At 41.6% G+C, this 14,559-nt stretch overlaps 1 protein-coding gene across 2 annotated transcripts in view; it reads right to left on the reverse strand.

The window, feature by feature from the left end:
• The window catches only part of LOC102935973 (protein NPAT), a 32,641-nt gene that overhangs the window by 2,579 nt on the left and 15,503 nt on the right, over nt 1-14,559 (reverse strand). For both annotated transcript variants that reach the window (XM_037890338.2, XM_037890347.2), the window contains exons 11-17: nt 13,080-13,176; nt 12,387-12,512; nt 9,424-11,103; nt 7,763-7,878; nt 7,577-7,685; nt 5,383-5,440; nt 207-1,353 (exon numbers count right to left, since the gene is read on the reverse strand). In XM_037890338.2, coding sequence (XP_037746266.1) covers nt 207-1,353; nt 5,383-5,440; nt 7,577-7,685; nt 7,763-7,878; nt 9,424-11,103; nt 12,387-12,512; nt 13,080-13,176 — 3,333 coding nt within the window. The remainder of the gene's footprint in view (nt 1-206; nt 1,354-5,382; nt 5,441-7,576; nt 7,686-7,762; nt 7,879-9,423; nt 11,104-12,386; nt 12,513-13,079; nt 13,177-14,559) is intronic.

Genomic DNA, 14,559 nt, shown 5'->3' on the forward strand with positions numbered 1-14,559 from the left:
TATGTATGTGAGGTCGTCTGAATCCTAAGAAATATTTTGTTAGTTATGATGAGGAAAAGCGGACTCAAGGAGCTATGTTACTGACACTAAGGAATTCATTTAGTGGTGTTGAGCTCACAGATCTGTACCATCCAATGCTAGATACATATTGGGGCTAAAAAAAATTAAGTATTGACATTTTTAAAATGAAAAATGTAGGTACTTGCCTTTATTTTCTTCTTTTTCACTGGTGTTGTAGAGCTCTGAAGTTCCTTTTTACTAGCAGAACGGGAGTTTCTCTCACATTCATTCAAGTCCTCCAGTTTCCTTTTTTTTGCTGTGCTTCTCACTGACCTGAATTGTTGTTTGTTGTCTTTCAGGGGAGTCATAGTATTAGTCCTTGCAATAGCAGCCCTTGATAGAATCATCAATGTGTGGGCAGCCATACTGACACTGTTTTCACTACCTGTTTCACTAGCCGGGCTGCAGGCAGGCAAGTCTGGAGTAGCAGGAGGGACCATTATTCTAGGGGTTGTGCTGTCTTCAATATAACGTCTACAAGTTGGTGTCCTTACACTGTCTGAGATATCCTCTGTTTGTGTATCCCCAACTCCTGATGGTGTACGGGGTACTAGTAAATCCCCATTTTCAACCACTTTGCTAGCAGGGCTGTGCCACTGAATGCCATGTAGCATCTCCACAGCTTGTTTAGTTAATGGACTTGCCAAACTAAGGCTATGGTTGGAAGGTTTTGTTTGGTCTCTTTTTGGCTCCTTTGAAGATAGGGAAACAGATCCGGAAGTTTTGCTATTCACATTCGACAGTGATCCTTGTTTTTTGTTCTGTTCCTGCACTAAAGCAACAGTTTTCTCATTCCAAAGGCCGACATTCTTTTGGCCATTTGACAGTTTTGCAGCATCCTGGTTCTTTTGTTTTTCATCAACATCCCTTCTTAATTCATTCTCTTTATTCGCTGTTGTCTTGTGAAAGGGATCTAATGTGAGTCCCGCAGCCACAGGCCTTCTCTCAGGCTGGGCTTCTTTCACAGCTGCATTTCTACTACCGCCAACCTCAGCCTTACATAGAATTCTAGGCAAAGTTTTATCCTTCTCTCTTTTGTTGGACTGTGTTTTAACAGAGGCAGATGCAGTATTTGGAGGATTTTCATTCCTTTCTTTTTGTAATGAGCTCTTAGTATTTTGAACTTGAGTATTTCCTCCTGGAGTAGATAAAGCGCTATCAAAGCAAAGAACTCTCCTGTGGCTTTCATTCTGTTTGGAATTTGAACTCGTGGTCTCTGCTGGTACAGTAAGTGAACTCTCTTCCAGTTTCCTTCCCAGGTCTGCACAGGCATTCCTGTCTGAATTTCCAGTCCTGACAAATGTGATAGAAATATTTCAGGAACATAATTTTGATTTATATTATGCAAGTTTTTCAATCTATTTTCTGTCCTTTTAAATCTATTTGTTGTAAATATAGCTTAACATTTGCTCAGATTGCAAATGAAAATGCATATTTGGGTGAGAGCACATATGAACCCTCTAAGGGCTCTGTCCAGTAGCATGTCCTTTGTTTTACTATGGGAACGCTGGTTTCAGAGTAGCAGCCGTGTTAGTCTGTATTCGCAAAAAGAAAAGGAGTACTTGTGGCACCTTAGAGACTAACCAATTTATTTGAGCATAAGCTTTCGTGAGCTACATGAAAGCTTATGCTCAAATAAATTGGTTAGTCTCTAAGGTGCCACAAGTACTCCTTTTCTTATACGAACACTGAAATGACTGGATAAGGAAAAGAAGGGCATGATTAATCAATGGGCTGACGAATCCAACAGAGAGAAACTCGGTGGATCATTGTAGTTCTTTTGTCATTTCAGTTCAACTTAAGATGAAGTACAGGACACACTGTGGAAACTCTCACTCTTCCTTTCAGGAACAGCAACACACTGCCCCCTTCGCAGGGTGCAAGTAGAATTTATATGACTAAGGTGGATTAAGACTAGCAGAGGGTTGAATACTCCAAAACAAGGGGGTCTCAAATCTTGCCTCTCTATTTCTCCATCAGATACAGAAGAAAGCACCCACCACTTTAAATGTACAATAATAGAAGTGTATACATTGGTATATATGGATTTCATTGTAATCTTTTATTTACATCAAACTTTCTATGAAATAGAAAATTTAACTTACTCCATTTCCTATAGGTTTTCCTCCATCTTTCCAATGTGTTAACTGTCTAATTTTTCTCTTCATTCAGTACTTTAGAACACCAGACCCTTGCTAGAACGCAGGATTTGGGATCCATGCGTAGTACCGCGTTATAGCGGGGACTGCGTTAAAATGAATTGCAATTAAAGTAATTAAATTTGGGATCCATGGCCGCGACCACGTTATATGCGAATTCACACTATATACACGCACGTTCTGTAATTTAGTCTGAGTACTCTTCACTTCCAAGACTTTTTTCTTCTGATTCTACTCTCAATGTACTGCCCTCCTAATTTCCTCCTTTACTCCCTCCCTCTTTCCCAGGTGGTCTTTTCCAACTCCTCCCTGCAAGAGTAGCAATAGGGAAGGCTAATCAGGGTGGACTTGATTTAAATCATCAGCTTTTCCATTTATACTTCAGTTATTTTCAAAAGGAAGGAGCATTCTCCCATTGGCTGATAAAACCATTAAAACATCTTGATTTACAACTAGAGAGCTTTTACCATAGATTGGGTACATCTTTTTGCTACCTAGGAAGGTACATTGTAACTACATACATTTATCTAAGCAATTATACAGTTTAATATTTTCATACTCTTATTAATTATACATTTTTAGTATGTTAGAAAATGATGAGTGAGGCTGCTTATTTACTAAATTAACTTTTTGTACATGATTTGTGTCAAGCTGCATTAAGATGGTACCTGGAATTTAATTAAACAAACAAAACAGCATAAAAATTTATTTTTATTAAACAAAACCACCTTAAATGTTTTGATAAGACAGGTTTATGTATCCAAAACGTGTTTCACATTTACAACTAAATGATTTCTTAAATAGAGAGATTAACTATAGTCAGTGAATTAAACTGAATTCAGGTCAGCCTGGGAAAATGTTCAAATAAGCTGCCGTCACTGTCACTTAGGCATAAGAACATAAAAATGGCCATAGTGGGTCAGACCAAAGGTCCATCCAGCCCAGTGTCCTGTCTACCGACAGTGGCCAATGCCAGGTTCCCCAAAGGGAGTGAACCTAACAGGTAATGATAAAGTGATCTCTCTCCAGCCATCCATCTCCACCCTCTGACAAACAGGCTAGGGACACCATTCCTTACCCATCCTGGCTAATAGCCATTAATGGACTTAACCTCCATGAATTTATCTAGTTCTCTTTTAAACCCCGTTATAGTCCTAGCCTTCACAACCTCCTCAGGCAAGGAGTTCCACAGGTTGACTGTGCACTGTGTGAAGAAGAACTTCCTTTTATTTGTTTTAAACCTGCTGCCCATTAATTTCATTTGGTGGCCCCTAGTTCTTATATTATGGGAACAAATTCCTAGTCTCGCCTAAATCTCTTGAAAATGAGACAGCCTCCTAAATTACTTAGGCTGACCTATTGTGGCATATTTATAAAGCTTGATTTCAAAAGTTAGATGTTTTACCCTGATTTTTTGCTTTGTATAGAAAAGCAGCCTTTAACTAAAAACCTTTAACACAGGCTCATGGATTCAGCATATTTATTTTTTATTTAAAATATAATAATAAAGTTAGCCTTAACATATTTGTATGAAATTCACATTTCTTTTTAAACAGGTGTATTTTTAATATGAAAAAAATGATTTTTGTTTGAAAAATTATTTAAATTTAATTTTTATCTACCCTGCTGCTAATATTGAACTCTGGTCCTCTTCTCCTCTACCTGACTAAAATAAGGAGGAACATTCCTGATTCTAGCATCCAGTATAATTATGAATGGACACCAGTTTTATCCTAAGAAATACAAAATTAACACCTTCTCCTCCAAGACCAGCCTAACATTCCTTCCCCTCATCCTTTAACATCTCAGTATAGTCTAGAAAATCAACTGTATGTTTAAAACCCTCCAATAAATGCATCTGGCACTCTCTCCTACCTCAGACTTTTTTAAAATCTGAAAATTTTCTTTGAGAAATCAGGATAGCAAAAACTAGCAGAGAAACAAATAGTATAACACTAGCCCAGTAATTTTAAAACTTTTCTTCTGGGGACCCAGTTGAAGAAAATTGTTGATGCCCGTGACCCAACAGAGCTGGGGATGAGGGGTTCAGACTCTAGGCTGGGGTTGCAGGCTCTGGGGTGGGGTCGGGGATGAGCGGTTTGGGGTGCAGGAAGGGGTTTCAGGTTTGGGAGGGGCTCAGGGCTGGGGTGTGGGGTTGGGGCACAGACTTACCTCCAGCAGCTCCCGGTCAGCAGCACAGTCGGGGTGCAGAGGCAGGCTTCCCGCCTGTCCTGGCACTGCAGACTGTGCTGCACCCCAGAGGCAGCCAGCAGCAGGTCCGGCTCCTAGGCAGCACACAAGTGGCTTCACGCGACTCTCGCCTGCAGGCACTGCCCCCTGCGGATACCCTGCCTAGAAGCCGGACCTGCTGCTGGCCGCTTCCGGGCCACAGCGCAGTGTCGGAACATGTAAGGACTAGCCTGCCTTAGCTGGGCAGCACCGCCGGCGGGACTTTTAACTTCCCGGTCGCTGGTGCTGACCAGAGCAAAGCGACCCAGTGCCTGACATGCCGCGACCCACTACTGGGTCACGACCCACGGTTTGAAAAACAGTGCCCGAGCCCAGGGGTGGCCAACCTGTGGCTCTGGAGCCACATGTGGCTCTTCAGAGGTTAATATGCGGCTCCTTGTATAGGCATCGACTCCGGGGCTGGAGCTACAGGCACCAACTTTCCAATGTGCCAGGGCGTGCTCACTGCTCAACCCCTGGCTCTGCTACATGCCCTGCCCCCACTCCACCCCTTCCCGCTCCCTCCCCTGAGCCTGCTATGCCCTCACTTCTCTCTGCCTCCCACCCCCAGAGCCTCCTGCATGCCACGAAACAGCTGATTGGGAGGCGTGGGGAGCTGATGGGGGGCTGCTGACGTATTACTGTGGCTCTTTGGCAATGTACATTGGTAAATTCTGGCTCCTTCTCAGGCTCAGGTTGGCCACCCCTGCCCTAGCCTATGGCTATCACCGATTGGCATGCAACCCTCTGTATCTGGGACCAAGGCTCTAGTTTAAAAACAAAAAATGTCAAGAGTTGGTAGGTACAAGAAAGGAGGAAAAGAATCACAAATAGTTAATTCACAAGTGTTTGTGAAGTTTCTTTCCCAAATTAAGTTACGAAGGAATCTGCAGAAGCTGAAACAAAACAAGACTGAAGAAGTATTTGTGCTAACCTTTGTACTCGAGAACTTGGATGGTTCACAGGCTTTGCTGTACAGGTTACCAGCTTTCCTGAAATGGTGAGGTGTAACAGTTAATAAACTAAAAATATCCAAACTAACCTTCTTAGAGCTGGTAGCATAGGAATATCTCACTTGTTCACACCACTTCACATGTTAAAAAAAAATCAAAAGAGCAACTTGGTGATAACAGCTCCATAGTATGTTTTATAGTTTTAATAGTTACTGGATTATGAAAATATCTGAAACGGAAAAATAGCACAGGTCGATCAATTAAGTGCCAACATACAGCTCCCAGTATACCATTTTAGTTAAAACAACTTGGATGTATAAATGTAAAATGTACAGGATGGGGCAGGGAAAAAATTAAATTACCTTCAACTATCTTGTTAAAATTTGCCATTTAAAGACGTAATCCTTCGTAATCCAGGGAGAGAATTTATCCACATGTTTAAATATATAATTATACATAAAATGGGGGAAGGGGATTGCACTGGTACATTACATTTTTACAGTGTATACATCTGACTATTGCTATTTAATAAAAACTGATAGCGTTACTCCCGAGGAAATTCTGCAGACTGTGTGCCCGCAGAAAACGGCAGGGAAGCTGCGTGGGCAGGGGGACGACCATGGCTGCAGTTTTGGGGGGGACTGCCCCCCCAGAGGCAAGACATGGCGGGGCACACAGGGTTATGCGCCACTGAGCCCAGAGCTGCCCAGCTGAAGGAGACTGCATCCTCCTGGGTCCTAGTGCCAGTTGTGCTCCGCTGCTGTGTACTGGGAGCCTTCCTGTTTTCTGTGCAACAGGGAGAGCCTGCGGTGGGGCTGGGTAAGAGGGCGCGGGGGGAAGAGGCAATGGAGAAGGAACAGGGGGTGGAATGGTGCAAGGGGAGGGGAATGTGGGGGTGAGGCATAGGTGCTGGAACTGGGGGTGCTACCACACCCCCTGGCTTGAAGTGGTTTCCATTATATACAGCGTTTACAGTTTGGTTCAATGGCTCTCAGAACCCCCACTATACAAATTGTTCCAGCACCCCTGAAGCGAGGGGAAGGGGATGAGATGGGGAAGAAAAGGGGATGGGGAATTACAGGGGGAAGCGGGAGCCTGGCATGTGGCATTCCCTGAGCAGCAGCTTGGGCTCCCCCAGTAAGCAGGCCCATCGAAACCTCACCCTGATAAGCCCTACCCCCCTACACCTGGACCCCCCCGATGATCCTCCCCCCACACCCAGACCCTCCCAGCTGAGCCCTAATCACCTTCACCTGGATCCCCTGCATCTGGAACCTCCCCCCCAAAAAAGCCCCTGTGCATTCAGATCTCCCACTGAGCTGACTGCACCCAGACTGCCCCACACTAAGCCTCTCCACACTTGGATCCTGTTGGGCTGAGCCTGCCCACCCACACCTGGTGCACCTGGCACAGAGGGGCAGGGCCCCAGGGTGTTTATGGGGCAGGCCTGGCCCTTGCACTGTGTCAGGGTCGGGTGCAGCCTCACTGCCGAGTCCCTGTAAGGGAGATGTGGGGGCTTCAGGGTGATCTCCCATCTCAATGCAGCCAGTGGCCTGTGCTCCCCACTACCAAGTTAGAGCCACATATTATTGACAAATAAAATTTGCAGAATTTTCAAATATGCGCATAATTTTTAATTTTTTGACGCAAAATTCCCTCAGGAGTACAGTGTGCTCAGAGCTGCTGGCTATTCTGCTTTACCTTTTCTATTTCAATGTGGTTTTGATCAGATCAATATTTATGGCAAGAATAAATTGGTTTTATAAAATAATTCAAATTACAACTGTGAATGCAGTCAAACAGGCGTAAAACATGAAGCAATCAATTCACTCTTCAGAGGAGTTATTTTGGCCACAGGTGGGTTCCTCTCTCCTCCCCCGCAACCACATATGCGACAGAAACATACTGAATGGCTACAATAAAAAGCTGGAAAAAACCATCCATGCTAGACTTTGAGCCTACAAAGATTTTGTAAGGCTGGCAGTTTTTTATTTGTGAACTGAGCATACCTGATAGGCAGTCATAAAACAACAAACATGAACTCCCTCAATGCCACTTTGAAAGTTGATTTTCCCAGAACACCACTTCAAAAATTTCACATAGTCAAATTAAATGGCTCTAGAAATTCCAATTTTTGTTGAGCCCTATACAGCTCAAGTAGTTTAAGCACTGTACCTGTATTTGACTTGTTTCTTGCTCCGGCGGCCTTCTGAGATTTGGGAGGGATGGGTATTTTAGGAACACCTCTGTTGCATATAGGATTTGCTATAGGCATGTGTAGAACCTTCAAAGAATCAAAGTATCACATTAGGGTTTGTTTGAAAATTTTGAGAACATGAAGATTTACTAGTAACACTTTACCTGGTGGGGAGGTGCTGAGAAAGTATTTCCACTTTGTCCCACGACTGATACGGGGATCATTCCCACCATTCCTGGTAGAACAGGCTGCACTGGAGATGCAATTATAATGGCAGAACCTAAAAAATTATTTTTATAGAATAAAAATTAAAATATTTCAGTCAGAACAGAACAAATGGCTCCTGAAATTGGTCTTTCCCCTGAATAGTTTTGTAAAACCCAAGTGGGGAGGACGCTATTTCACAGCCAAGCTAGGAATGTTTACTATGCATTATAGATACTAGGCTATGAAGCTTCTGTCTGCCTGATGTGCAAGACACATAGTATCGGAAAATTACTTTAGCAGACTAACTGTAAAATAAAGACTATGTAGAGCAGAGTTTCCTCTTCAGTTGAGTGACTGCACATACGATACAAAATTTGAATGGAGAAAAACATGCAGATTTTGAATAGGGCAAAACCACAGACTATACACAGTTCAAAAAACAAACACTAGTTAAACAGATGAACAGCACCCTGAAATTCTGCAAACTGGAGATATTTTTACACTTACGTCTGCCCACACAGAAATAGCTGCAGACCAGTGAAGGGATGACCATGAGTTACATTTACATTTTTGCAAATATATCTATCTAAATGTATGTTGATGGTAGCAAGTTAGTTTTAGATTTTATTATCTAGACAGGACTTACTTTATTGTTATTATTTGACATTTTAAAAATATTTTCTAAAAACATTGTACTACTTTAACTGTACAGGTATAAATATAGATCACCTTTATCCTGGTATAATTGCACCCACACTAGGGTATATTTTATTGGTATAACTATTTTGGTAAAAGTATCACACCCGTAAGCAAAATAACTGTACTGGTACAACTTCTGAGTGTAGACCAGGCTTTAAAGAAAACATTATTGAAATACGGCAGTCACTTGAGAAGGGAAAAAAATTACTATGATATAACTAGCTAGTCATTCAGTCTAAGACAAGTACCAACACCATGCAGGAAAATAGTTTAAAATACAGGAGTCTTACAAAGGACACCTAAGAGATTTACAAATAACTTATTATTAAAAGATGTATCTTCTGATTTGCTGCTGGATAAATCAATCAGAAGCATATATGACCCTCGTTTTTCTATTTGAATTAAATGTGTCCTTTCTATTTCAGCCCATTTGTTTTATACTTAGTATTCAGAATTAACAGTTCTCTTACCGCTTCCTTTCTATTGGAGAGGGAGCATAGATAATAATCTGGGATATTTAGATAAGTGTTTTGAAAGGCAGATAATCCGACATTTGAAAATTGTGCCCAGTGAGGTAGACAGTGCCACTGTTTTATCTTGGGATGTTTTAAGGAAAAGTTAACTAATCCTTCTGGCCTGAAAAAACCAAAAGATCCCTTTCCAGAATTATCATTTCTATAATTATGTGATATTTGCCCCCGAAAGGTCAGTCCAACTTTTCAAAGCAGTATATACTGTAGCTGGAAGTAAATGAAATAATAAAGACACAAATATACTTACAAGTTATTTAAATGCCTAGTTAGTTTGAAGTGGTAGATAAAAGTAAAGGGGTATCTAAGAATCAGTTTAATACATTTACAAGGACAAATGAAAAAGTAAGCACTAGGTACATATTCAATGAATGCTTTAACCAAGTTACCTTGTGAAAAGTTTGGAGATACAGTCTGATTCATTGTAAACATGTTTGATCTAGGAGGAGTCTGTAACTGTTGTGTTGCTGGAGCTTGGGCAGCAAGTGGCACAGAATTGCCAGGCAACACAACTACGTTAGATGGAGTTACAGTAGTGCCCAATGTGGTTGGATCGGTCACACAGGTTGCTATATAAAGGTTATTTGAATTGCCAAAAGCTGTGCTCGTTGCCGGCATCAACTGTATAAATCCCCCATCCTTGGAAAGATTAGTTGCACTAGCAACTGAAAAAACAGTGCAATCTTCATTCTGCATATTAGCTGTGGACACAACAGGGTCTTTAGGTCTGAGCACATGAAGATTCTGCTCGGCCAAAGCCGAGTCCCCAGCTCTTTCAGTCTCTTCTGAAGTTACACATTTGGACAGCCCCGTAGTTTTGGCTGGAGAAGATAGTATTATAGTTGGCAAATTTTCTCCAGTGATGCTGGAAACTGCATTGTTTAACTCAGTGTCAGATGAAATAAATGGGTCATCACTGATGATGATTTTGAGTGACACTATACTAGAAGGATCTACATCCATGAGCTGACTGCTAGAAGAAACACCACCAATACTTTTGAACTCAGTGCTAGACTCTTCTCTCAAGCATGCAGTTTCTAGTGGAGGGGTATGGCATGCTTCAGATACAGTAGGGTTACTTTCAGTGGATACTACAGAAATTTCTGTACATCCATCATCACCTGAAGAGAAAAATATAGTCTCAGCATCTCTTTCTGTAGACGATGAAGGTTCTTGTGTGTCCACTTGTGTTCTCCCAGAGTCTGATGACCCTGAACGGAGATTTAAATCTTTTGTAGAAGGCTTATCAAGTGAATACTGATCACCTGGATGAGGTTTGTTGGAAGTATCTACAACTTCAAGCTGCAACTCCGTTCTTGTCGGAGCTGATATATTTACAGATCTTTCAACACAATCCAACACCATTTTATCTAGGTCTTGACCGTTAGAAAGGTGATTAGAATTTTGTTGTAAAGCAACAGGCAACATGGGTGTTTCTTTTGTTCTATCCTTTTCATTTTCACTCGAATCTCCTGATTGACTACGCTTGGATGCATTACTTTTTTTTAGCATCACACTGTGATCAGGGCTCCTGTGAGAGGGACTTATATTTGTTTTTTCAGATAACGAAGTATCTGGCGATAAAGGACACTCACTTGTTCCAGGATATGTTCTGTTTTCAATAGTTATAGTATCTTCATCAAGTGAAGCCAAGGAACTCTGTGGAATATCAGAATGATCATACTCCAAACAGGGTGCAATTTGACCATTATGATTTAGTGTGTCTTTTTCAGTTTCCATAGCTGTTTGACTTTGGGATACTAATTCAGCTGACTCTTTATTACTGTAAGATTCCACAAACTGTTCGTTTTGTTCAGTACCAGAATTCTGTCTTTGGTTAGAGTCAGTCAAATCAGGCACAGATTCAAAGGCAATTTCAAGCTCACCAATTTGTTCATCAGTTACTGTTTTAAGGTTATTAGTTTGTTTCTTCTGTTCACCGCTTCCATGGGACTGTTCACAAGTTACACTTTTCTTAGTGATATCATCATCATCGTTGTTCTTCGAGGCACACAATGCTTCTTCTGAATGATAATCTGTACAGGACGGAGCCTCTCTGGAATGATCACCTGCAAAATAGCAGTTGGGTTGTTTCAATATTTCTATAAATTTTATTATTTCAGCAAATTATTCTCTTACAAGGTGTTAACTGTCCATTAGTCACTGCAATGACAAACGGTTTCATAAGCGACATACTGAATGCAATATTTCCAGCATAATTCTTGGCCAGCAAAAACAATGACTTCTAGTTTTCAGTATTTATTTTGAAATTGACCCCAACTTTCTGGGCATTTTTCCCCTACCTTCCTTCATCTCCCATGCAATGTACTTTCCCCTCTCTCCCAATTTTAAAACTGATTACAAGTTATATGAAACAGAAAGTTGGAGTGCAGAGGTCAGGCAGTCAAATGTTTAGTTTGTATAAACATTTTATTTAATTCCTTGGTTATAAGTATCTGGCTCACAGCCCCATCCCCCAGGCAAATTTAATCCCTTTTGTTGCTTGTCCCTCACAGTATCTTGTATGTTAACTGGTAGCACTCCACTGAATGGAAGATGTATATGATACATTCAGCAGCAGGTTAATGCTACTTAGAATATCTGATAGCAGTTAGGGCATTCAATATCAGTTTAAACCCACACATAGAAACTACGCTATCCATTTTAAACAAAATTCTATTAAAAATTACTGGTGATCACTTACCTGTATCAGGAAGTAACCTGAACTTGTAAGCTGCAAAGTTGCTTTTTACTAAGTTAATTGTTTGTTTTAAAACTAAGACTGAATAACTCAAAGGTACAATCATTTCCTTCCATCTCTCTTATTTGTGTTGTCAGTACCCCAATCACCCTGATTTAGATGCCAAGTCTATTAACACTACAGGTCTGCAGCTGGAGTTATAAGAGTGACAAAGTCTCTACATCCCTAGAGAAATACGCCAAGTGGTATTTCAGGGGATCGCTAGATGAAACCCTAGTAAATACGTCATTAAACCAGAACACTACAGAATGGGGGAAACGATTGCCACGGCTAGATATTATACAGCAGTTTCTACTATGGAACTAAGATGCTCACATAAAAACTGGGAGCATTTCTGTTTTAGATGAGAAGACAGTTTTGCAAGCACACATATTTCAATTTACAATGCATAGGTGGACTTCATATGTATCCCCAGCTTCAACAAGGCTCTGCATGGGTGCATCAGTCTCCCTATACACTGTAAAGTACAGGACTGAGGGATTATTAATTAAAATATAAAGCCATGAATTGTAGACAATCAACTGTGTAGGTATTTTTGTAATGGAAGAAAACCGATACTGGAACAGATTTTATAGATATGAATACACTTACTAGCTTCTTGTGTTTCTAAAGAACTTTCAATTGTTTCCAGATTATCTTCATCCACCAACATTGTACCTTCTACTCCATTCTGACTGGAAATGGCATGAGGTGCATTTTTATTAGTCTTGTTTTTACCTATTTCAAATTAAAGCAATAAAAAAATTCAAATAGACATTTCTGTCTCAAGTATATAAAATTTTCTGTTTAAGATTAAATGAGCACAGTTTAAATAAAAATTTGCAAATGTTCAGTATACGAGGACACAAAGAAGAACTATTCACTGATTCTCACTAGAGATCCATCGATAACTTGAAAACATTTCCATTTTTACTAAGTGCATTCCTGGAACCATTCTGAGCAGACATAAGAAATAAAAGCTCCAGTTGAATAAAAAACAAAATAGCAAGACAAACATGATCTATATCCTCCCCTGTCAACTGAAAGCTAAAATGAAGACGAATGTGTAACCACTGACACACTACATAAAAATAATATTTACTTGAAATACTTGAAAGCGATCCATATGAAATCGAAAGAGATATTTACATGATGGCTAATCAGATTTGAGGGGAATAACAGTATAAAGTCCACTTCTCCCAGTCTGCAAAGGTACTCTGCTGAATCAATTCTGCTTTCCAAGCAAAGTTTTGAACACGTCACCATTCTACCCCATCCTTTACAGATGCGAAAACCCTAACCTACCAGGTTCAAACAGGTCAAAGAGTGCCTGAAAAGCTGGGTCTGACTCTGTCTGTTCCAGGATGTCCTGTATTGCTTCTTCTGACATGTGGATTTCATTCTGAAAAAATGGTAACGTCACAGAGAACTGATTTACATAGTCATTTACATACTAAATAATGAGTACAGTAACTCCTCGCTTAACGTTGTAGTTATGTTCCTGAAAAATGCTACTTTAAGCAAAATGATGTTAAGCGAATCCAATTTCCCCATGAGAATTTTTTTCACCAGACAAAAGACTATACACACACACACACACACACACACACACTATAAGTTTTAAACAAACAATACTGTACACGGCAATGATGATTGTGAAGCTTGGTTAAGGTGGTGGAGTCAGAGGGTAGGATATTTCCTAGGGGAAGCCTTACTGCTAAATGATGAACTAGCACTCAGCTGAGCCCTTAAGGGTTAACATGTTGTTAATGTAGCCTCACGCTCTACAAGGCAGCACGAATGGAGGGAGGAGACACAGCATGGCAGAGAGAGACACACCGTGTGTGAGAGAGGGAGACAGAGACACACACCATGTATAAGAGAGAGACGCGCATTGCCACTTTAAGTACGCTGAGCCCACTCTAAGTACATTGCCTTTTTAAGTAGATCAGCAAGTTGAGACAGCAGCTGCTGCCAGCAAGCTCCCTGTGTCCCCACCTGCTCTGTGGAGATGGGGTACAAGAGCAGGGGAGGGGGACACCCTGACATTAGCACCCCTCTGTCCCCCCCACTCTGCACAGGAAGCAGAAGGCTCCCGGGAGCAGTTCCAAGGCAGAGGACAGGAGCAGCACACAGCAGTGGGGGGGGGGGGGCAGACGAACTGCCCGGCAATTGATAGCCTGCTGGGAGGCTACAGCACAGGGAATTTAGGGGAGCTGATGGGGGGCTGCCAGTCCACCCTGGTTCCAAGCCCCCACCAGCTAGGTGCAACGGGCTGCTCTTCCTGCAAGCAGTGGACAAAGCAGGCGGCTGCCAAACGACGTTATAAGGGAGCATTGCGCAACTTTAAACGAGCGTGTTCTCTAATTGATCAGCAACGTAACAACGTTAACCGGGACGATGTTAAGTGGGGAGTTACTGTAAAATAAACAAGACAATAGGAAGCCACAAGACTGAAATGAGCTCCTGTGGTTGACCCCGACACCCAAACCTCTGAGAGAAGCCCTAGGAGTTGTTGCTCATCACAAAGGGCATGTCTACACTACAAAACTAAGTCAACTTCAGTGAAGTCACCATACAGTTACTGCAGTAATTAAAGCGGTATTTCATGTCTACACTATGCTCCTTCTGTTGGCAGTGTGCGTCTTCACCAGGTGTGCTTCCACCTACTTAACTGTGTGGGGCTTGGTTGTGGGGCTCCAGCGGTCAGAGGTCTGACAGCTGGCACCCCCGCCCCTTCCAACCATGAGAGCGGAGCAACCATCATCAAGCAACCATCATCGGG

Source organism: Chelonia mydas, chromosome 1 (assembly GCF_015237465.2).
Source record: "Chelonia mydas isolate rCheMyd1 chromosome 1, rCheMyd1.pri.v2, whole genome shotgun sequence".
NCBI classification, from domain to species: domain Eukaryota; kingdom Metazoa; phylum Chordata; order Testudines; family Cheloniidae; genus Chelonia; species Chelonia mydas.